Source organism: Amaranthus tricolor, chromosome 1 (genome assembly GCF_026212465.1).
Source record: "Amaranthus tricolor cultivar Red isolate AtriRed21 chromosome 1, ASM2621246v1, whole genome shotgun sequence".
NCBI lineage: Eukaryota > Viridiplantae > Streptophyta > Magnoliopsida > Caryophyllales > Amaranthaceae > Amaranthus > Amaranthus tricolor.
This window is the reverse complement of record NC_080047.1, coordinates 394,613-419,076: the sequence shown is the minus strand read 5'-3', so window position 1 is coordinate 419,076 and position 24,464 is coordinate 394,613. Positions and strand designations below refer to the sequence as shown.

General features: G+C 31.8%; 5 protein-coding genes and 1 pseudogene across 5 annotated transcripts; 1 reads left to right on the top strand and 5 right to left on the bottom strand.

Annotated features, from left to right (window-relative positions):
- Nucleotides 1-1,218: 1,218 nt before the first annotated feature.
- Nucleotides 1,219-1,900, bottom strand: LOC130822865 (pathogenesis-related protein 1-like). The gene has a single exon (XM_057687690.1). It carries the CDS (start codon nucleotides 1,846-1,848, stop codon nucleotides 1,357-1,359), a length of 492 nt encoding a protein of 163 aa, XP_057543673.1. The 5' UTR covers nucleotides 1,849-1,900; the 3' UTR covers nucleotides 1,219-1,356.
- Nucleotides 1,901-4,612: 2,712 nt separating this feature from the next.
- On the top strand, nucleotides 4,613-5,107 carry LOC130825679 (pathogenesis-related protein PR-1 type-like). Its single transcript, XM_057691025.1, has one exon. The coding sequence runs from the start codon at nucleotides 4,613-4,615 to the stop codon at nucleotides 5,105-5,107; it is 495 nt and encodes a 164-aa protein (XP_057547008.1).
- Nucleotides 5,108-6,953: 1,846 nt separating this feature from the next.
- On the bottom strand, nucleotides 6,954-10,703 carry LOC130813223 (pathogenesis-related protein 1A-like). The gene has a single exon (XM_057679004.1). The coding sequence runs from the start codon at nucleotides 7,495-7,497 to the stop codon at nucleotides 7,000-7,002; it is 498 nt and encodes a 165-aa protein (XP_057534987.1). The 5' UTR covers nucleotides 7,498-10,703; the 3' UTR covers nucleotides 6,954-6,999.
- A 355-nt stretch (nucleotides 10,704-11,058) lies between these two features.
- Nucleotides 11,059-11,755, bottom strand: LOC130813212 (pathogenesis-related protein PR-1 type-like). The gene has a single exon (XM_057678991.1). The coding sequence runs from the start codon at nucleotides 11,753-11,755 to the stop codon at nucleotides 11,258-11,260; it is 498 nt and encodes a 165-aa protein (XP_057534974.1). The 3' UTR covers nucleotides 11,059-11,257.
- Nucleotides 11,756-12,812: 1,057 nt separating this feature from the next.
- LOC130825671 (uncharacterized mitochondrial protein AtMg00810-like) lies at nucleotides 12,813-14,541 on the bottom strand. Its single transcript, XM_057691013.1, has 3 exons — nucleotides 14,084-14,541; nucleotides 13,026-13,092; nucleotides 12,813-12,893 (listed from the first exon to the last, which is right to left on the bottom strand). Exons 1-3 carry the CDS (start codon nucleotides 14,539-14,541, stop codon nucleotides 12,813-12,815), a joined length of 606 nt encoding a protein of 201 aa, XP_057546996.1.
- A 4,265-nt stretch (nucleotides 14,542-18,806) lies between these two features.
- Nucleotides 18,807-19,307, bottom strand: LOC130813205 (pathogenesis-related protein 1C-like; annotated as a pseudogene).
- Between the last annotated feature and the right edge of the window lie 5,157 nt (nucleotides 19,308-24,464).

Below are 24,464 nucleotides of genomic sequence, written 5' to 3'. Positions count from 1 at the left end.
CTGATGGTCTGTAACCTTTCTAAAGGGAAGTTTTTTAACTCCCGAGAGCTTTACTCCTTTCTCCATCAATCCAATCACCCCCCTCCTCCAATCTTCACGTGGAACCTCTTATGGAAAACCAAATGCCCACCCAAAATATATATATTTCTTTGGCAACTTGCATAGGATGCTCTTCCTACAAGATGCACCCTCTACCACCGTTCCATTCTGCACAATTCAAACTGCCATTCCTGTCCTCCTGCTGAAACTGCTATCCGCTGCCTTAGAGACCCCTTTGTAGCAAAGGAATTCTGGCTCCTATGCTTCTCAGTCTTACCTAATAATTTCTTCACCTTAGACCTCCTATCCTGGCTTTCTGTCAACCTCAATTCTCTTTCCTCTTATAACTCTATTCCTTGGCCAACTTGGTTTAGCTTTGTTCTTTGGACACTATGGACCAATCGAAATAACCGAGTTTTCTCCAAAACCCAGCCCTTCAACCTCCCTCTCCTTCAGCCTCACAAAATCAAGTGCTCTCAACTTCTTTTTCTCTAAACCTTGTTTGGGTCATCCTACCTCAAACCTCTCTATCTCCCTTTACCCTGCTCCCCCCAAGATAACCTTATCCTAGTAGATGCTTCTTCCAACCTTCCTCTTATCTTTGCACCATCGGTGTTATCTGTTTCCCCCAACCAAATTCTTGGCATTCCTCTTTTGCCCTATTTGCTAGTGCTCTTGACGCTAACATGGCTAAACTTCTAGCTATTATTACTGGCTTTATGGTTGCAGAACTCCTCTCTTGGACTGAGTTTACTATTGCCTCGAATTCGAAAGTAACCGTGGAAAGCTTAACAGTTTGTGTTCCAATCAAGGACATATATTCTTCACTTGGTACCTTTTGCAAGGATCTCCCAAGCTAGAACTAGAAGAAGGAAGTCCGTCATGTCCCAAGGCGGGAAGTCCACATCGCTGACTGTCTCTCCTACCAAGCTCGAACTGAAATCCCGTACAAGTTTAGGCTCTTTAGACTCCCAGTCTCTCCGTCTTGTATTAACGATGTTATCATCTTTAACTTTAGGCACCTAGTCTTTTGATATGATGTAACTTTTGACTCCTTATTTGCTCCTGTAGCCTCTCCTCCTTCCCTATGCTTAAGGAGAATGAAACCTCTTGTTTCTCCTTTGATGTACCTTAACTGTCTTTATCTACTTTTATGATATGTTGCTTTATTTTCAAAAAAAAAAATGACTCATCAATTCACAGTTTAATTCAAATTTTGATTAATAGTTGTTAATAATACTATACAACAAAACACTTCTCGTTTCCTCTATTTATTAATACATATAGTTGTAAATAATGAATTGAAAAATTCTAAATTCAAATAGGCTTTTCCCCAATAACATTTCCAGGAGGATAGTAATTACAAGTAACAAAAGTACCCCCATTTAGACATTTTTCTGTTGCACACCCAATACTTGTGGTACTATGCCAAATAATTTGTGTATAATGTCCACACATATCGTTGCAAGTATTAGATACATAATCATAAAAAGCCTTTTCACTAATCCAGAATTCAATTGCATGAGGTACAGTTAAAAGTCCTGGACTCATTGCTATATTCTCACCATAAAACGGGTTCATAGAATGTTGCAATTTACAATCAACAGCCCTTTTCTTAGCATATGATCTTGCAAAAGTTGCAAGTGTATTGTTCCATACCAATGGGGGCTGATTTACGGTGGCACGGGCAATATTGTGGGGTGTTAAGTATTTAAGTGTCCAATCAGATTGGATTCTTGCCCTACAAATTTGGGTCAGTGTAAAAACACTTACCAAAACAATGGCTATGGAAAGTTTGGTGATAGCCATTGTTTTAGGTTTGTATTTATTTTTTTACGCTGAGAATTACTGAAAATTGAAACGAGGGTCAAAGGTGAGGAATAAAGGAATGGGGTTTAGGAGTATATATAGAAGGTGTAATTTGTGAAATTGGTGATGGGAATTGAATATAGGATTTTGGTTGTGAAATTTGATTGTAAACTAATATTAGGTTGAGTAAGGTAGAAAAAGGTGTGGTTATTTTGATTGGATGATTTGTGAATTTCTAGATTTACTAAAATTAGGTTTAGGAAGGTAAAATATAGAATGAATGGTGAAGAAGTTTTAATGTAGACGAGCGTTAAACTAACATTTCATATTGATTCATTTAATTTTACACTCCAATATTATATTATCTCTGTATCTTTTTGTTTGTCCACTTTATTTTTTTTTACGCATTTCAAAGCAAATTTTGAGCCTCGATATCTATGTACGCATTATAAAAATTCTAAAAATTATATATGCCTTAAAATTCTTTGCATCAAGATGAGTCTAACAAATTCTCACATAAATATATTTTGTCTTTAATATATACTTTAAAAATCAAATTTAAATTTCTGTTTTCTAAATTGTAAAAACTTAAAGTGAACAAAAAAAAAAAAATGAAGTATGCAATATTATTATTACATGAACGGTACAACTTAGCATCATTTAGTCATTAGCTTGCTTGTTGGCTTATCTAATTGCTTCTAGCTTGTGACCCACATATGAGGGGGCAAGAAATATGATTAGTGATGATAATTATTTTGCTAATTACGTTGCTTAAATTGTTGGCCTATCATATGCATGTTCTAAATCCCTAGTTGTGACCTTTAATTTTTAATCTAATTTTTAATATAATGTCCTTTTCGGCTTAAATAATTTTACGGAGACACCATTTAACGTAAAATCAAGTGATTGGAACATATTTTAAGAGGGCCGCACAAATTTTGATCAATTGAAGAAAATTTGAGAGGCAACCCGGCCCCAACCAATTGATGAACACAAAAATTTAGACGAGAGGATCTGAGATTGTCAATTTGGGCCGATCTAATTTGCGCGTATAATAATATTTTAACTTTCTGGGCATTTATCAATTTTAACCTTAAAAGTTTTAATTTTGAAAATTGGTACCTTTAAGGTCAAAATTGATATCCTTAATATCAAAATTGAAAATTGCCCCAAAAAAATGAAAAAAATACCCAAGTTGTTACACGTGTGAATTTGGCCGACTCAAATCGACGATCTCATTATGAGGCTCTCTCGTCCAAGACCAGCTGATTGATGAAACCAAGGTTCCCACATATGGGCAAAAAAATATTAAAAATAACAATTTTAAGAATATAAATTTTGTTGGAGTTTATAGATTTTCACAAATTCTCATTTGAAATAGTTTCATTGTGATATTGTCTTTAATTGATTCAAATAGCACAACCAAATTAATTAAAATATTTATTTTCGTATTTAAAATATTGAGTTTTAATTGTTTATTATTTAACACGTCAATTAGAAGTTAAATTGACACTTATTAAGAATTCACTTTAATTATATTGTTTAAAAGAGTTATTTTGAACATTTCTTATTATGAGACAGCCTCATATAATATAATTGCTCATATATTTTGTATCAAAGGCTATTATGTATTCATATGCTTAATTAATTGTATTTAGAAATATTTTATCACTATAAAATTATAGCCTCGAGATAAAATGAATTTCTCAAACAAGAAGGCGTGCTAGTTTAAGTAACAAGAAAGTGATATTTTTCAATGAAAGTTAAAACACTAATCCTGTTGTGCATGTGAGTTTTCATTGACTTAATCTTGCTTCTCATAAGATCCAATATCATTCTTATATAATCAATATTTTATATTTTATGCATCTATTTCTCCTATTTTGTCCATCTCCCAAATTTTTATAATTCTTTTTCGTGTCTGATTAACGATCGTTTATTCGTATATAAAACAGTTTACTATATCAGTTGTATGTTAAGTTTAAGTTGTTTATGATGTTTATTAATTATAATCATAAATAAATCTATAATTATAAATATAAAAGAGCCCAAATATCTACTTTACATTTAAATGTTAATTATCAGTATATTTGACTTTTATATTCTATTACTATTAGTACAACTGTTAATTTGTTTGACAGGATATCTCATTTTATTTTTAATCTTTTTAGGATCATTTCCTTAAAAATTTCATTTTTTTTTTTGTGTTAGTAGAATTATGACATCCCAAACCTCTTTATAGGATCCACTAATAATGATCATCAATTATATATAATGATCCCAAATCGGTGGGTCCGTCTCCCGGCTTACTTTTTTTCCATTTTTGCGACTAAATGGCAAAGCTTGCAATATCGTCGCGTTTTTGTTATTTATTTGTAGTGATAATCAAGGATCAATAATTGGTAATAAACTCTTTGTTATTAGAGGGTAATATTACATAGCTAATTGTTCAAGGAGATGCAACTTAATAGCATTAGAATAATAGATTTTGTGATTGTCACAATTAACTCGCTCACAATGCAGTCTAAGGTCAACATTCTTAATTAGTGCATACATCTAATAATATAAATTGAGTGATTAGAAAGTTAATTGAGATCAATGTCATGACGACAATTATATAGCTTCTCCAATAGGCATCAATAGCAATACCTTTCTGATCTCTTTATCTATAAATGCATGAAACCAAACCAACATTTATTCATAAAATCATACCTCAAAAATCACTTATTAAAAGCACTAAGCCAAAAAAAAGTATTTCCTCACAATGAAAACCTTACTAAGCATAGTAATACTACAAACTACAACCCTATTTTTTGTTCAATTATCCGTCGCACAAAACAGCGCTAAGGACTACCTTGCCGCACACAACGCAGCTCGAGCCGCAGTCGGTGTGCCACCCTTAACATGGGATGAGAGAATCGCAGCTTATGCGCAGAAATACGCCAAAGAAAGAGCGGCTGACTGCAAATTGGTGCACTCAAACGCAGACAACTATGGTGAAAATCTGGCAGAAGGTTATGCATCTTATGGGCCATTAAGTGGTGTTGATGGGGTGGAATTATGGATTAATGAAAAATTAAGCTATGATTATGGTACAAATTCATGCACAAATGGGGAACAATGTGGTCATTACACACAAATAGTATGGAGAGATTCAAAGCGTTTAGGGTGTGCTAGAGTTTTATGTCAAAATGGTGGAGCTTTTGTTACTTGTAACTATTATCCTCCTGGTAATTACATTGGAGAACGTCCTTACTAGTGCTATTAGTTGGTGTATGTCAAGGCGGATTCAATATAAAATCAAATAATGTCAGTGTGTTATATATTCTTTTAAAAATAATATTGATAATAAGGTTTGAACCTAGCTAGCTAGTATAATATTGTCACACACTAATATTTTAACCAATTTAATAAGTATTTATTAACATATTTAGATATATAACTATTAAATGCTATGACAACATTAAACAAAGCTGCATCTGCTCCTGGTTGGTGTAGCACCGGACGATGTATTAGGCTGTCATGGCTACCTTATATTCTTATGATCGAGGAATATTAAAAAAATGTGTCAATGAAAGACCCCGGAGAGCTTTTTTTTTACTTGCACCATTTAATTATTCACCCAACATACCCGATGCACGTCTAATTCTTAATATCTCTAATTAAGTAAATTAAAATATTATATATGGAAAATAAAATAAAAATAAATAAACATCAAATCGAGATGATTCAAACACGATCTTATATGACTATGTTTTAACTTATTGATTAACAAAATAAGCAAGTCATTTTATTGATGAATATTGAATAGTGTCAAAGTCAACACAGGTGCAACTAAAAAACAGAGAAAATATGTGATTATTCCAATTCATATGATATGAAATGAATTGAACTTTAAAAAAATGTTAACATTAATGATGTTATACTTATTATTATTTGATTATGCAATAATGATATTTAACAATTACTTTTGAAACCTTTCATTGCAAAAATTTTGAGTTCGCAACTAGTTAATTCTGTTCTCATGAATATTACTTCGTATTGGTGTCAGATCTTTATTCTTTCTAAAAAAGTGATAAAAGCGGTGAATATGATTTATAGGGCTTTTCTCAGGCACTATGATAGTCAAGATACTAGGCCTGGTAATGTTAGTTTGGATTCTTTATGTAGGCCTAAAAAAGACAGAGGTCTTCGTATTCAGAATCTTGAATTATGGAATTTGGCTGTTGTTGGTAAAGTTATCTGGCACATCAGTTGTTTGCATGAATCTCTATGGGTAAGTTGGGTTCATGGTGTCTACACAATGAAAAGTGTCCAAGTTTGAAAAGAAGGTGATTACCACTTCTTTATGCAGTCTCATTTATCAAATTTGGAAAGCTCGTAATGATTGTGTTTGGAATTTTCAGTTGGTTCTACCAAGTGTTTTGATGAAATCTGTGAACAGCGACGTCAAGTGTAGGATTTCTAGCCTATATCCTCAACACTTTGAATGGTGCTGGCCTTTCTTTTTGAGCATTTCTTTTTACTTTGTCTTTTAGGCTTTGCCTGTTGGTGTTGGTAAATTGTTTCATTTTGGAATAAAAATTTTAGTTTGTCCAAAAAAAATAATTGTATATAACTAAAAATTATCAAATAATAAACGTAAATTATTTTATTGAGACAAATTAAATAAAATCGCATTTAACTATGTTTTAAATGTGAATTAAAAATAAAAAACAAATTAAAAATGAATGATGAATAGACATTTGAAAAGAAAACAAATAGAGTATCTGATAAAAGAGATAACATACATATATTATAATATATAGTAGGGTTTTTGTGTCCCTAATTAAGGAGATAATAGCCCTACAAATTTCCTGAAATAAATGAAAGCAAAATACAATAATTATACTATATTCTTAATTTATTTGTCAGTACTCGATCTAAGCCTTGTGTAACCAAGATTTTATTCCATAATATAAATATATATATATATATATATATATATATATATATATATATATATATATATATATATATATATATATATATATATATATATATATATATATATATATATATATATATATATATATATATATATATATATATATATACATCCCATGATTTATATAATAAATTTTTTTGGAAATTGGAAACCTACCCAGATAATTAGTACGGTTTCTGTCCGATATAATTACCTGGCGTATCATAATTGCAAGTAACAAAATACCAACCATTGTTACATTGAACCCTAGCACATCCAACACGAACCGAGTCACGCCAAACCACCTGTGTATAATGCCCACATACCTTATTAGCAGCACAAGTATTAGTATTATAATCATAATACACCTTCTCATTCACCCACATTTGTACTGCATAAGTGCCCGTCATGAAAGAGCCGCTACCTGCCGCAAGATTTTCTCCGTAAGGCCCACTCGAATGTTGCATCGCACAATCGGCCTTTCTCTGATTGGCGTATTGCAGGGCGTAGGCCGCCACCGTCTCATTCCATTGTATGTTTCCAACGCCCACCGCACTCCTAGCAGTGTTGTGGGCGTTAACATAATCTTGTGCCGAATTTTGTGCATGGCACAATTGGGAAATTGCTAGGGTTACGACAATTAAGCATGTAAATATTGCAAGGTTTTTTAACATCATATCCATTTTTTGATTTGATCGTGTATAGGTAATGAAATTACTTTTTGGTATGAATTATGAATGCATGAGATTATATAAAGTATTTATAGTTGAAAACTTTGCGATTAATGTTGGATTATTGAGTAAAATAATGATTAATTAAATTGACATTATCTAGAGTTAACCTAGAAATGTACGTTGCTATTATTAGTAATGTTTATATGGGCTTTGAGTGAAAAGGGAAATGGCGTAAAGATGATAAAATGGTACGTTCAACTAATTGCTTAAATAAATTAGTGTAAATATAATTAGTGTTATGTTGATTAACGCTTTAATTATTTTATACTCTTTCAAAATTGGCTCTAAGTTTTATACGATCAGTTGAATCAAAACCGTTAATAACCGATGCGCACAAGAAACAATGAACCAATTTGCATAGAAAAGGATAAAAACTGCAAACCACATATCAAGCAATTGACTACTCTATTCAGTGTAAGCCACTTGCTTTTTTATGTTTTTTTCATTTCCAAAATGCAATTTATTGTATACTTCCTCGATTCTTAATATTTGTAAATTTTTACCAATTTATGGAAGTTTATACTTATCAAATATTGTTGGTGGCTCAGGTTTGATCCAATGGGCTATCACTACAAGATACTTATGGTACAATATATTTAGTGATTTTAATTTAAATGTCAATGCTTAAATTTTTATTGGTATATATAATGAATTTAGGGACATTTGTTAGAGCCTTTAGCATTATAATAAAAAATTATACTAAAGCTTTTCGTGACATAGTATATGCCACTATAGACTGTAGTAATAATTACATATGTCACTAAAGGTCAAATAAAGTGTCACTAAATCAGTTTATAGTAGAGTTTAAAATAAAAACCAACAATTATTACACTAAAAATATAAATCAGTAACATTTTTTTCAATGTCACCAAATTTTATGTCACGACAAGTTAATTTTGTTGTAGTGATATAGATTTATTACTTCCTTCAATTCACTATTAATGTCTCATTTACTTTATGCACTCTATTTAATGCACTTATTCAATCCTTAATATCTCTAATTGTGCATTATTAAAAATTATGAAAATTGATATAAATAATCCTTGCATTAAGACAAATCTCACATGACTATATTTTAACTTACAGATTAATAATAAAATATAAATTAAAAATAAGAGATGAATAATATTCAAAAAGCAAATGGAACATTAGTGCCGAATAGAGGATTATTATGTTACTTCAATCACTATAAAATACTTAAAAGTATATACCATGTCAATTTTTCCTTAAATTATAAAAGACAATTTTTCAAGTCATGATTGTGCAATATCAATGTACTCAATAATAAAAATTGACAAAATAATAGTGACAACTCAATTACATTGACGTAACACTCAAAAATTCACCCAATTTTAGAAAAACGGTCAAATCGATCGAATTGGATCAAAATTTAATAGGTAATTTTTCTCGTACGATCACTCTTTACTCCTTTTGTATTATAAGGGTCTGATATCTTTATTTGGGGATTTAATATAAGCACATTTTTCTTTATTCTCTTTAGAAGGGTTCTGATATGATTTGTCCATTACTTTTAGAAAATTGAGTAGTTACTAAGCTAATTGGATTATTTTTTAGAAAATTCAGATTTCATAGTAAATGTTAGGCAGGAAACATTAATTTGTAGGGAAAAAACAGCCACCATATTCCAATTAGAATTCTGGAATTCTAACTTGGTTATCTGTTGCATTGAATTTAGCCATAATAAGCACTTCTTGGAGCCAAATTTGTAACAATAGTTAAGATCAGTAGAATGTAGATGACTTGTCATCACATTCTTTATCCAATTAACTGCGTTATTGTATTTGACAAATAATTAATAGTTGATATATTTTTAACTTATTTGATCAATTAATATGACTAAAAAAACCCACATAAACAGAGTTTAAGCTTTAGTACCAATTGATAATAAAAACAGTTGTTCACCAACCTTATATAATAATCAATTCCTCTTGAATTTTTTAATGTAGAATCACATATGAGATATTTTCTAGCGTATTATCAAAGATAAAAATATACATGTAATCTGAATATACTATACTATCTTATTAAATTGACATATTTTTATAATAATTACTTTTCTTTTATATTATTTTCACAATATTTTTATTAATAATTACTTTTCTTTTATATTATTTTCACAAATTAAGATCGAATACGATTTGAGAAGTATATATGATTAGTTTAAAGTAACTAACCTCCTCCTCCCTCAAATGAAAAGAATAATGAAAAAATGTCAACACCAACTGGTTTTAATTAATTCGAGTTCGATTATAGAAGTATACAAGTAATCCAACGAGCAAGAAGTCAGTCGATCGGTCGTCAGATGATGGTGGTAATTGAATTAAGCAAAAGTTTAATTAATTGAATTTCTTAAAATCAATTATTTAATTATTTTGTACCTTTTAGGGATGTATATATAATTTAGTACCTTATATTTATAATTTTATTTTTAAAAAATTGTACTTTACTTAACAGAACATGCTAGAATCATCGTTACTCGGCTACTACTTATATTATGGATTTTTTTTTAATATTTTGCTAAAAATATTGTGATCATTATATTTAGCAACATTCATACATTGTGATTTGTGGGGCCCGTATAGATATGTTTTGTCGTGCGGAGCTCGTTATTTTTTGACGATAGTTGATGACTATTCTAGATCTATCTGGATTTATTGTGAATGTCAACACAATAACAGGAATACGAGGTGCACACACTTCATAAGCCAAAGAGATATATACTATTCCGAAACCATATGGCAATGGAAAGAAGGTCCTCAATAGCCTATGAAATGTGTACACCATCTTAATTTGTCGATGTGGGATAAACTATCCCAACAATAACCAATTAATTACAAATGAAGAAATACTTTTATTAACCTAATTTTTTTGATTTTTTTGTCTTAACAATTATAAATTAATGAATATATGTAATTAATCGATCTCTTTTTTTTTTTGAAAGAAATTAATCGATATGTTGATATGATGATAGAGAAGACCCATAAAACTTTTGACAAAAAACACAATTATGAGTTCGGGTCATTAAAGTTTTACTTTTGATATACATATCAATAACTAATAACATCAACATAAAAAGAAAAAAAAAACAATAAAGATACTCCTTTTATTCTTCAAAATTGTTCCCACAAGAAATATTCACAAAAAAAAAATTTAAACGTGAAATATGTTATTTTATTGAAGAATAAATTTAATACAGAAAAGTGGGAACATAATCATCAAAAAATATAAAAAAAATAATGAAAATAATATGAGAATCATAATTATTAAAAAAAATATTGAAATAAAATTAGTGGAAAATATGTTAGAACAATAAACAATATAAAACTATTAAAATAAAGTCACTGAAATATATGTGGGGACCATAAGTATTAATAATATATTTAAATGAGAATAAAAAATATTAATTATGCCCAAAAGTTGTGATATAAATAAAAAGATTTTTTAGGAGAACAACAAATAAAGCGACCAAAAATGATAAATCGGGATGACTTTAACGAACAGAGATAGATGATCACTTCATCTTATATAATATGTTAATTGAGTAGATAAACACTTTATTTAAAGCATTTGTTTAAATTACATGCATGTTTAATACAGTAAGGATACAAGATTAGTTCACTAATCCTGTTATCTGATATGCTCTAATGAGCTAATTTTCTTAGATTATAGCAGATTCATTATTTGAAGTTTAGTAAGGTCTCCGTCCCACAACATTGCCCGGTGGTGCATAATTGCAAGTAACAAAATACCAACCATTGTTACATTGAACCCTAGCACATCCAACACGGACAGAGTCACGCCAAACCACTTGAGTATAATGCCCACATACCTTACCAGGAGCACAAGTATTGGAATTGTAGTCATAATTGACCTTCTCATTTACCCACATCTGCACAGCAGCGGTGCCTGTCATAAAGGCACCGCTGCCAGAAGCAAGGTTCTCTCCGTATGGCCCAGAGGAGTGGCGCATGGCACAATCACCAATCCTTTGGTTGGCGTATTGTCGTGCATAGTTCGCAACTCCTTCATCCCATTGTATGTTTCCAACGCCCACCGCAGATCTTGCTGCATTATGGGCGTTAACATAGTCTTGGGGTGAATTTTGAGCAAAACATATTTGCGCTAAAACTAGGGTTATAAAAATAAAACACGAAAATGATACAATATTTTTTTGTATAAAACTCATTCTTTTTGGATTATTTATAAAATAATGGAAAGTTTGTGAAATACTTGTGAAGAAAATATGCATGAGATTAGAGGTGTTATATAGGAAGGATGCTTGGAAAATTCTTTGCAAGAAAATCATTTCGGGGTAGAAAATTCAAACAGGTTTTGGCATGCATTTGGAAAATATCCAAACATCCAATAAAATTCCTAGAATTTTTAGCTAAAATATCCAAACATCCAATAAAATTCCTAGAATTTTTAGCTAAAATATCCAAACATCCAATAAAATTCCTAGAATTTTTTTCTATGCCATTTAGTCAAGATAATAAGTACTTTTGGTTTGGAAGAAAAATTACAGAGTTTAAGACAAATATCTTGAATTTTTTGGTGTCATTAACCCAAAGAATACTTTTTATAATGGAAAATTATTTTATTACTAGAACACATATATATAGAGCAATTGTAAAATTTCATCCTAAAATGACTTGACTTCATATTTGAACAATAAGAGTTGTACAAGCTTTGGTGAACTGAGTTTTGCCTTAGCCGGAGCATATAAACACTACCTTCTTGGATCTAAGTTTTAATTTCAATTCTCATTGCACTCCATTCTTTCCTCGGCCTATCATGTACTCGAAACAAAAAGTTGATGTCTCAACTTTAAATTGTATTTGTTGTGCGAACAGTAGAAGCATTCGCCCAAAAACAATCGAGAAACATTAAAACAAACAACAACAATAAAAAAATACACTAATTGACGTAGTTCACTATCAATGAGATAGCTACGTCCACAAAACACTGAGAACAAACTTTTCACTAAGTAAAACAGATCAGAAACAAAAATGATACATGGAATTTTTTACCCTTCTCACCACAAACTCTAAATCTTATGGCTCTCGATGAAATCCTCTTCTTCTATCTTAAACCTAATCAAATGGGGAATTTATATATTAATCTTCAATTACAAAGAGATTCATTAGCTAATTGATTAAGCAGAATACGTGTAGTCGTGCATAGTCTCGACTGAGATTAGGGTAGTCTCGACCGAGAAACCTAGGATCTTGACTAAATTTTCTTTAAGTCTCGCCAGAGATCTCGACTGAGACTAGGGTAGTCTCGACCAAATCTTCTTTGAATCTCGCCCGAGACTCAACAATCTATATGTCCAAAGTCAATATGTCCCACAATCTTTAATCTCAACCAAACTTGCTCGAGACTCCAAGCTCCAATATTTCTGACTTTTCCGCATACTAAGCTAAACCGAGGTTAATGTTAGTCTGTCAAAGAACCAACTCAACCAAAATCTTATCATAGCCTGCAAGACAAGGGTTTTCATTAGCTCGAATCTCGACCACCCTTGAAATTCAGGTGGAATATTTCGCACTAGGTATAAGAAGGGTCTTTGTTGCATCTACACTTATAGCCCAAAGGGCTCTCGTACGAGAAGGTGTGTTAGAGTAAATAATATAACATATCCTACAATCTTAACCATCAGCATAAGCTTTTGGTTAAATTGGTTCTATGACAGAATCTCGATCAAGACTAAGCCCGTTGCTGTCAATAACTCTTTAATGACTCCACTTGTTTCTTCTCATGTTCCAGACTTACTTCAAGTTGTAGGAAAATTTAGATAGAAAAGTAGTGAACTGATTTATTTGGAGAGGAAGGTGAGCAAATATGTAAAATGACTATCTTTTTCATTGCCCAAAAATTGATTACATCAATGAGTATTTATAGTAATCAGTCTTACTTTTTCTAGCAAATTCTATTATAATATCTTAGATTTTTTTTTTTAATTACTTTTTTCTAGGAACTTCTATTATAATATCTTAGATATTTTTATTTTTTTTAAATTTTTTAGTTTAGATATTTTTATGTTGAATATTTTTAAAATCCTAGATTTTTCTAGAATATTTTAACACTCCCCTTAGTCTGAAAAATCTTGAACCCTGACTTGTCTTCTGAACTCGATAAATCTGTTAGTTGATATGAGTTTTGTGAAAATGTCTGCGAGCTACGCCCCCGTCTTGCAGAATTGTAGTTCGATCTCTTTCTTGTCTATCAACTCACGAATGTAATGATGTCGTATCTCGATGTGTTTTGATCTGCTATGAAACATTGGATTCTTCGTCATTGCTATTGTAGTATTGTTGACATGTTGTCGCTGAACATTGTAGTTGGTGTTTCTTGCTTATGTTGTAGATTGATCAATATCCTTCTGAGCCAGATTGCTTCACATGCTGCACTTGTTGCTGCAATGTACTCTGCTTCTGCTGATGATAAAGCTAATGTTGCTTGCTTTTTTGATGACCATGAGACCACCTTAGTTCCAAGCTGAAATACGTACCCGCTTGTGCTTTTTCTATCATCCTCGCTTCCAACCCAGTCGCTATCGGTGTATCCTGTGAGCTTGAAATCTTTTTCAGTCTTGTACATGATTCCATAGCTCTTCGTTCCATTAAGGTATCTACAAATCCTCTTTTCTTCTGTTAGATGATCCTTGCTCGGTTCACTCATGAACCTGAATACGATTCTGACAACGTTGATTATATCTGGTCTTGTATGTGTGAGATAAATAAGAGAGCCGACTAAGCTTGGATACATTGTTCCGTCGACTTTTGCTTTGCCATCGTACTTTGATAAATTCTCATTAAATGCCATTGGTGTAGCCAGCGGTTTACACTTACTCATGTTGAATTTCTTAAGAAAGTCTTCTGCATACTTCTCTTGTGATTTGTATACTTTGATTTGTATGCCAAGAAAGTATTTCATTGTACCAAGGTCTATCATCTCGTGCTCCTTCATCATAGCCTTTTTAAATTCTTTGATTATTTTTGGATGTGTGCCTGTATAGATTAGATTATCCACATACAGGCATAAAATGAGAAAGTTGTTACCTTGCGTCTTGATGTATAGTGAAGGTTCACTCGGACTCTTGATGAAACCATGCTGGAGAAGATAATTATCGATATTGTTGTTCCACGCTCAAGGTGCTTATTTGAGTCCATAGAGAGCTTTTCGAAGGCGGTATACTTTGTCTTCTTGGCATTTCATGACGTATCCCTGCGGTTGCTCGACGTACACTTCTTCTTCGAGTTCTCCATTTAGAAATGCTGATTTAACATCGAGCTGAAAGACTGGTAGTTGATGTTGTGCTGCTAGTGCTAGGACTGTTCTAATTGTCTCCATGCGGACAACTGGTGCATATGTTTCGTTGAAGTCGATATCTGGTTGTTGTGCATATCCTTTTGCAACGAGCCTTGCTTTGTACTTGTTGATGAAGTCATCATCATTATGCTTCACCTTGTAGACCTATTTGAGTCCGATGACTTCCTTGTCTTGTGCTGCCTTGATCATTTTAATTTTTTCGTTCATTGCCTCAATCCATGTTTCTTCTTGTGCTGCTTCTTGATATGTTTGTGGCTCACTAAAGAAGACAGCCATCATTGCTTGGTCACAATGGTAATCTTGTAACCATGATAGCGGTTGCCGATCCCGTGTTGATTGTCGGGCTTCTTGATGTTGAGGAGTTGAGCGTGATGTTTGGCTTTTTGAGCTTGGGAATAATCTTGTACTTTCAGGTGTGCTTGCACTTGGAGATGATGGGTTTGCTGTTTGGTATGCTCTTTCTTCTTCACTTGGATCTCTTGGGAGAGTATCTCCTTCACGAGCTTCAATTTCTTTTCTTTCTACATCCATTCAACTGCTTCGTCGAAATTTACGTCTCTTGAAATGATTAATTCTTTGGATTCGGTCTTGTAGAGGCAATATCCTTTTGTTTCTTGACTGTATCCAATAAATGTGTATTTTTCTCCCTTCTTATCGAGCTTTTCCCGTTTCTCCTTAGGGATATGGGCATAAGCTACGCACCTGAACACTTTGAGGTACTCTACTCTTGGCTTTCTCTTGTGCCAAGCATACTGTTAAATCCTTAACTGCTTTTGTGGGAGATCTGTTGAGAATATATACTATCGTGTGAATAGTTTCGGCCCAGTATCTTTTGGGTAGATGTTTACCCTGTATCATGCTACGTGCCATCTCTGCTATAGTGCAGTTTTTCCTTTCCATGACACCATTTTGTTGAGGTGTGTGTCTTGCTGTAAGTTCTCTTTTAATTCCATGCTTCTTACAAAAGTTGTTGAATTCGTTGCTTGTAAATTATCCACCACGATATGTTCTAAGAATCTTAAGAGAATGCTCACTTTGATTTTCTGTGAGGGCTTTGAATTGCATGAAGTGGGAAAAAACTTATGATTTTTTCTCCAAGAAATATACCTAAATCATGCGAGAGTAGTCATCTACAAATAACAAAAAATATCTTTTTCCGCTAAGAAAAGAATTTTTTGTAGGACCCCAAATATCTGCATGAACAAGCTCTAGAGGAGTCTTGGCCCTCTAAGATGCCGTAGGAAATGACAATCTATGCATCTTGCCATATATATAGCCCTCACATATTTTTCTTTCATTTTGTATTGATGGTAGACCAATTACCATTTCTTTTTGTTTTAATAGTTTTAGATTATTAAAATTTAGATACTCAAATCTTAAATGTCATAAGATGGATTCATCATTTTATTGAGGTTAAAGTCAATTTTTCTTCAAATGGCATTTTTAATGATGGCATTTTTAATGGGAATATTTTGTTGGGAACCATTTGCACAGTTGTTATTATCTGACCCTTATTTTTATCATAAATTTGACATTTGTTGTTCTCAAATTTAACACATTTTTTAATTAGTTGGCCTATACTTAATAGATTTTGTGCAAGTCCGGGAACATAAAAAACTTCATGAATTAATTTTGGCCTATACTAATGATGACCCTTTTCCGACAACATCTTCTTTTTTACCGTCGCCAAGTGTGATGTGTGTTTTAACATTTTCGTCAAGAGTGACAAAATAATTTTTATCGTCAATTGTCATGTGATTTAAACAACCACTATCAATATACCATATGTCATAAACTTTTTCTTGTGCATTTAATCCAGTGTAAAATATGTGTTCTACGGATTATTATTTTCGGAATAGTTTTCTTTTTCCTTTTTTCGAGACCAACAAGCTTTTTCGAGGTGAGTGTGTTTTTTACACCTCTTACATTTATAACGGCAATCATTAGTATTATGGTTAGTTTTCTTACGTAATTTACAATGAGGGCAGTTTGATTTTTTACTCGACTCCCTTGATTTTTCAAATTTCCTCTCCCCCTGCCACGATTATATGATGTTTCTCCTCTTTCATAATTTTTGCCATGACCATTTTTATTTTCACCATTATAAAATTTTAATTTAGCTTGAAAAGCTTGTTCTAGTAGTTCTTTGTTAAATCTTTTTAATTAATCTTCATGTGCAAGTAGTGATCCCATTAGTTCAGGGATATTAATTGAGATAAATTTTTTTTGTTAATCTCTCCTATTGTTGTGGCAATAATGTTATATTTTTGTGAGATCCTCCTTAATATTTTTCGAATCACATTTTAATCGTCTATTTTACCACCATTTGATCTTATTTGATAAACTATATTTGTGACTCGGTCAAAGAATGAATGTATTGTTTTATTTTCTGTCATTAGTAAATTATCAAATTCTCTTCATAGAGATTGGAGTTTAAAAAGAATTACCTCTTCGGAGCCCCTGTATTTTGTCTCCAGGATCCTCCAAGCCTCCATAGCTGTTTTGCAAGCATGAACGTTGTAAGTATTGTCTCGTCAACTCTACGATATAATAGGGAAAGAGCATAGTTATCCCTTATCCTATTTTGTTTATCTTGTTTTATTTTTATTTCATAAACTTCTTGTAATATTCCAATTCCCATAAATCTTAGAAGATAAATATTAACCTCATTTGCATGACCCATTATTCATATTTTTCTCCCTTAAATGTGGGAACCCAATTAACTTGGGGGTAATTAATGGTTGAGGTTATTTTTTTTTTTAGTTAGGGGTTTATTTTATCGTGGAGTATAAAAAATTGGTTAATGTGTTTTGGAGTGTTTGGAGGTCTTGGTTAATTTGCGCTCTGATACCAAATGTAGGAAAATTTAGATAGAAAAGTAGTGAATTGATTTATTTGGAGAGGAAGGTGCGCAAATATGTAAAATGACTATCTTTTTCATTGTCCAAAAATTGATTATATCAATCGGTATTTATAGTGATGAAGTCTTACTTTTTCTAACAAATTCTATTATAATATCTTAGATATTTTTATTTTTTAATTACCTTTTTCTAGAAACTTCTATTATAATACCTTAAATATTTTTATTTTTTTAATTTTTTAGTTTAAATATTTTTATGTTTAATATTTTTAAAATCCGATATTTTTCTAGATTATTTTATCACAAGTCACCAAATATCATGGGTATCAATTGAGTAGCTGAAATTCTCGACTGCTTTGATAATATTGTCCTAAACTTCATCTTCATAAAATATAGAAGGCACAAATAATTAACATAAGATGCTATAAATGACATATTACTTCTAAATATGGGAGCGACGACTTAATTAGCTTCCGTAATCAATTAAACCTCAGTTCTTGTTCAAGTTGCAAAAGCTATCAAACTTTGAAAAGGCCTTTTTTTCGCTTGTACGCCAACATTATAATATCTCTTGAAAACGTTTTCTCAGCACCATATTGCATTGGTACATATATTAGTTTTTGACATCGATTTTCTTGTCATCAGTTTATTAAATTGTTGACTATACAATATACAAGTATACAACATCAAAATACGTATAATTTATAATTTTAATTTTTTTGCTGGTATTGAATTGAGGAGTAATCACTTATAGGAGATATAATCCCCTTTCGATATAAATACCCTAATTCAGTCGTCATACCATAGAATTACATGTTTGATAACTCATAAGTGCGTGCTCTTATGATTGTACCATTAATAGTTGCAAATATATAGATCGTTGTTTTATTTAATTGTTTGTTTGGCAACAGCCAACAAGACGTACATTACATAATTTTTAGGGATATATATACCTTCAACAAAGTAAGAAACGAAGTAGTAGTAATTAATTAGCTTAATAGAGAAAGGGCATTGCATTCATTTTTGAACATGTGCTCATCGATCAGTAAGGTCTCTCACCGATATGATTGCCCGGAGGATCATAATTACAAGTCACAAAAAACTGACCACTACTACATTGAACCCTACTAGCACATCCAACACGAATCCAGTTATGCCAAACAACTTGAGTATAATGTCCACATTGTTCACCTGCACAACTATTTGAATCATAGTCATAATCACCCTTTTCATTTACCCATAATTGCACTGCATCTGTCCCACTAAAATCACCTCGCCCACCAACCGCGATATTCTCTCCGTATGAACCACCAGAGTGTTGGAGTGCACAATTTTTGATTCGTTGGTCGGCGTATTGTTGGGCGTAGGCGGCCACTTGGTCTTCCTATTGTATGTTTTCTACGTTCACTTCTGCCCTAGCGGCATTATGGGCATCAACATAGTCTTGTGCCCAATTTTGTGCATGGCATATTGTGGTTAGGGCTAGAGTTGTTATTATGACTATGAAGCATGAAAACGTTGCTAGGGTTTTGCGGGAATTCATGGATTTTGTTTTTTTAAAAAAATTTTTTTGTGATTTGGGATGATTCTATATTTGCATGGTGTAAGGGGTTTTTATAGTGGTTAGTTTTGGGTCTTGAAATTCCTTTGCAACAAGAAGAATATTGTGAGTTGAAGTTTGGTAGGCTCCATGAAAATGGGCCAATTTTCCAACGTAATCATGAACGGTCCAATAAATGATTTAGGCCTAATGTATTTGCATCAACCAATACTTTATATTTAGTAAAAATAAGTAATGTTAAGTAATATAATATTTTAATGCAAACAAAAATAAACTACAACTCAATAGTTTAACTTTTATTGTCTTACTTTTATAATCAAATAATCTTGTTTTCTTATTTCCAAAGAAAAATAATCTTATTATCTTAATTTAATTTTAACTTTATTTATAAATATTTACTCTCAATATAGACATCACCTTAAAAATATTTGAAAAGGTCTAAAAGTATTATTAAAAAAGTAAAAAAAAAATTAAGCCCTAACTAATTATAGAAATATAAAGCGGAAAGCAGTGATATGTGCTGGTCCACAATTGATCATGAAAATACGCCAACTTACAAAACTTGTCGATGCTCCACTATCACCAACGTTTCCGACACTCCCCATTAACCATTTAGTCAAGATAAGTATATTTTGAAAATTTGAATAAAATAAAATTATTTAACAACTTAAATTCAAAAATAAGCTTCATGAAAACTTAATTTCCAAAATAAGCGTCTGTACATCCAAATCTAATCTCGGTTTAAGTCGATGTTACTAACAGCGAAAGAACAAAAAAAAAAATTAAAAAGCATAAGTCGCTGTTACTAACAGCGACTAATGGCTTTTACAATTTTCCAGTTTCCTTCTCCCATTTCAGTTCACGCGTTTTTCTTTTCCTCAATCAACCCACGAGATCTCCTTCTTCTTTCCACCATTAAAATCAAATTCAATCCTTCAACTAAACTCATCAAATTCCAAGTTTGTACCACTAATTAGTTCTGTCATCTTCCTACATCAACCTAAGGTACTTTTTTTGTGTTTTTTTTCCATTTTCGAAAAATTAGGGTTTACTGAATTTTAATCAACTTTCACGTTAATGTAAGTTCATAAACTTGCAATTTACTAATTCTTGTTGATCTACAGCTTATTGAGGTACGTTTGTATTATAATATTTTTTATTTGGTGTTGATTTTAAAATGTAAGTCATGTATAGTGGTCGTTTACACTTAAACTCTACGAATATGTCGAATGTAGTTGTTATTTACCTTGATCTTCATAATGAGGTTGTTTGTTCGTAAATGTGTTGTTGAATTTAAATTCTATAGTGGTCATATATTTATGAACCTGATGGTGATGTTGATTTTGTATGCATTGTTGTAGAAATGGATTCATTTCGTATGACTGTTGTATGCTTTTGGAATGGTTCAATTCGACCAACTAGTAACAATGTTAAGTATGTTGGGGGTAGACGTAAACTGTTTGCATGCAATTCATACATGGATTTGAATGAATTCAAACATTTTATATGCTCTAAGATTGGCATTGACACTACAAGAAAAACTGTTAATTTAAGTTTTAAGTACAATCTGAGTGGAGACTTGTTAGCTTTTCCGGTTGAGTATGAGGAGGCTATAGATGCAATGTGGGAGTATTCAAGGTCTACCCATACTCCTTGTTTAGAGTTATATGTAGAAGGGGTACCCCTAGGGAATGAAGATATCAATGTTGTGGAACAAATGCATTCATGAATATAATTTCTTCTGCTCCTTCTCATACGCCCTTCCCCACCCAAGAAACCCAAAATCCCTTTACGTCATCTTCCTCTTATCCTTCTAATGAACCCAATCAACTTCAATTTCAAGTCACAAATGATGATACTTTTAACTTAGTTAATACAAATGAGCCGTGGGGTGATGTTAATAGTGAAAGTAATGAATTCGTAGAAACTCCTTCTGAGGACGATGTGGGTGTTGACGAGGAGGCTCTAGCTAATAACATGAGCTTAGGCAACATTCCAACAATCGTAGGAGGCGTCGTAAACCGTCACAGTTAGACAGGGTACAGGAGAAGGATTAGCATTAGAATATTGTTTGTATATATTGAACATTTGTACATACTCAATATTTGTAACATTTGGTCTTTTGTGTATAAATTGTAACATATATGTAGATGTATATATTTTTATCATATTATCACACGTTTATTATGAATGAAATGATGTTAAGTACTGAGACTTTTCGGCGATGAATCACTCCGCCAAGAATGCAGTATGAATTTAATCAAAAACAAACAGACAATCATATTCAAATAGGAAAAATGCTATCGAAAATTCAACACAATTTCATTCAAGTTCAACAAATCTATATCAAATTACATAGTTCATTCGTTAAGTTAAATTACCGTCGCTAACTAAGATGGCTTCTTAAACTTTCTCATAATCCTTTCAGTCTCGTCTTTCCTATGTGCCATATCATCTATTTGTCTTTTTAGATTAAATACCTCATCTTTAAGCGATCTTGTTTCTCTTTTTCAAGCCGTATTATTAAGTCTCTCTGCCATTTAGTACCCTCCGGAACAATCCATCTAAAGTATGTGCATCCTAATCCGTCAACCAAGTAGAAAGGGCAAGCAACAAAATCACGCCCTGGATCGAAGTCACTCCAATTTGTATTAATCTCAACTTCATAACCACAATCACAAAGCTCTTCAATACAATGCTCCTTTGACATCTAAGGAATACATATAACATAGTAACGTAAGTGAACTTTCAAAAATAATATTAACATTTTTAAATTGAGAGTAAAACTAACATAATACTTTATGTTACCTTTATAAATTGATTCAAAAGAACAAGAATGGTATAGATTACATATAATGAAGTAGGGAAATGATGGAGTTATTTATAGAACATCATTACAACGGCTATTTTCAAGTTCTTAACGACTATTTTTCTAATTAACAACGACTAGTTTACTTCGTACAAAAAAATAAAATAAAATAAATAAAAGGCCTAAGTCGTTGTTACTAACAGCGACTTAAGGAGTTTTATTTTTTTTTTTTAATTTTTTTTTTGGTCTTTCACTGTTAGTAACAACGATTTTCACCGAGGCTAGGTTTGGATGTACGGAAGCTTATTTTGGAAATTAAGTTTTCACGAAGCTTATTTTTAGAATTAAGTTGTTAAATGATCTTATTTTTTTCAAATTTTCGTATATTTTTATGTTGGAATTAGTAGGAATTACCCATGTATTATTAGATAGGGCCCACATAGCTACATGTAATTAACCTAATTATTAAGCCCAATTATTATTGAGTCACAATACAAAATGTATATAAACAAACTTGGTAAGAATCATGGCAGGGGATGATAATTCCAGTAAACACAGTGGTGGTGGTGACACCACATCTGATTCATTTAACCCTTATTTTCTTGCGCTTTCCTTTTCCCTCAGCATCATCTTCATGATTATTTATCCCACATCCTCAAATTAAATATGATGTGCATGCTTTATAAGCTATTGCAGACTTTCTTCCCGTAGCCATGTATATAGTTTTGGGACGGTATATACTTCTTGGCTTGTGAAGTGTGTGCACCTCGTATTTTCCCCTATAATTGCTGGCATTTACAATAAGTCCAGTCTAATTTAATATTTAAGAATCTTAATGTGAGTGTTGTAAAAATAGAGAAACTCAAGAACCGATAAAATATATTCATGTCAATTTTAGATATATTCATCTAAATAAATATTTTCTAAATATTAATTTTCTATAATATTTAGAAAATATTTACTAAAAATTAGGTATGATCAAGCCGATCAATAACTATCCTAGGTACTAGGTAGTGTTGGAGCCCATTTACATTCTTGATGTCAAAGTTTGAAAAGTTGAAATCATTAAGCGAAAAAATAAAAAAATATACAAAATAATTTAAGTTTTATAAATATTCCAAAAGTAAGCGTGAAAATCTCAAACCTGTGGTTTAGAGCTATTCGTAGTTAGTAACTCCGAACAGCCAAATAGAACAAAATAGTTGTTCGTAGTTAGTAACTGCGAACAAATACTTTGTCCTGTTTGGCTGTTCGCAGTGACACAAAAACACGCATCAGTTTCTTTTTTTTCCCATTTTTTCCCATTTCTCAAAACCCTACCTTCACATTCGACATTCTCCTTCTAAAACCATTAATTCAATCCATCAATTAGTGTGGGATACTCTACCTTGCTCAAAGATAAACTTATTTGTGTTTTTTTGGTGTATATGTAGTTTTTTAATCAAATTTGCTTATTTTTTCAAATGTAGGTTACTAGTTGTTAAATTAAGACTATTCTTAATCAACTAAGTATTGAAGGTAATTTTTAATTGTTTTATAGCTTTATGTTGTTTTTTGAAGTAATGTTGTTGAATTAGTTGAATTCAATGTTGATAATATTATTAGAAATGAAGTAATATCATTAGTAATAATTTTTAGACAAAAAAAATTATAATCAAATGAATATAATGTACTTGTATGGGCATGAAGTTGATGATGATGTTGATTTTCTTTGTATTAATGTAGAAAATGGCATCATTTTGCGTTACTATAGTATGTTTTTGGAATGGTTGTACTCGAGAAAGTAGTGGCAAAGTTCATTATGTTGGGGGAAGACTTAAGTTGTTTGCTTGCAATTCGAACATGAATTTGAATCAGTTTAAACGTTTTATATGTTTTAATATTGGATTGGACCCCACTAAAAGTACCGTAAATATAAGCTTTAAATATGACATGAGTGGAGAATTGTTACCCTTTCCTGTTGAGGATGATGAGGCTATAGATGCTATGCAAGAGCATTCAAAGTCCACCAAAATTCTCTCTTTGGAGTTATACGTAGAAGAAGTACCCTTAGGAAATATAGTTGCTACTAATCCTACTCCTACCCCTATGCCTATATCAACTTAGATAAACCTTAAATCCTTTCGTTTCTTCCGCATCTTGTACTTTTTCTCAACCCCCTACGAATCAAGTTCCAATTGATTCAATGCCTTGATTCAATGGTTAACTTAGGAGAAACTGCTGAGATGGGACCTTGAGATGATGGAAATGAAAGCAATGAGCTCATTGACGATCCTTTTGAGGACGATGTGGATGTCAATAAGGATACGCTAGCAAATGACATGACCCTA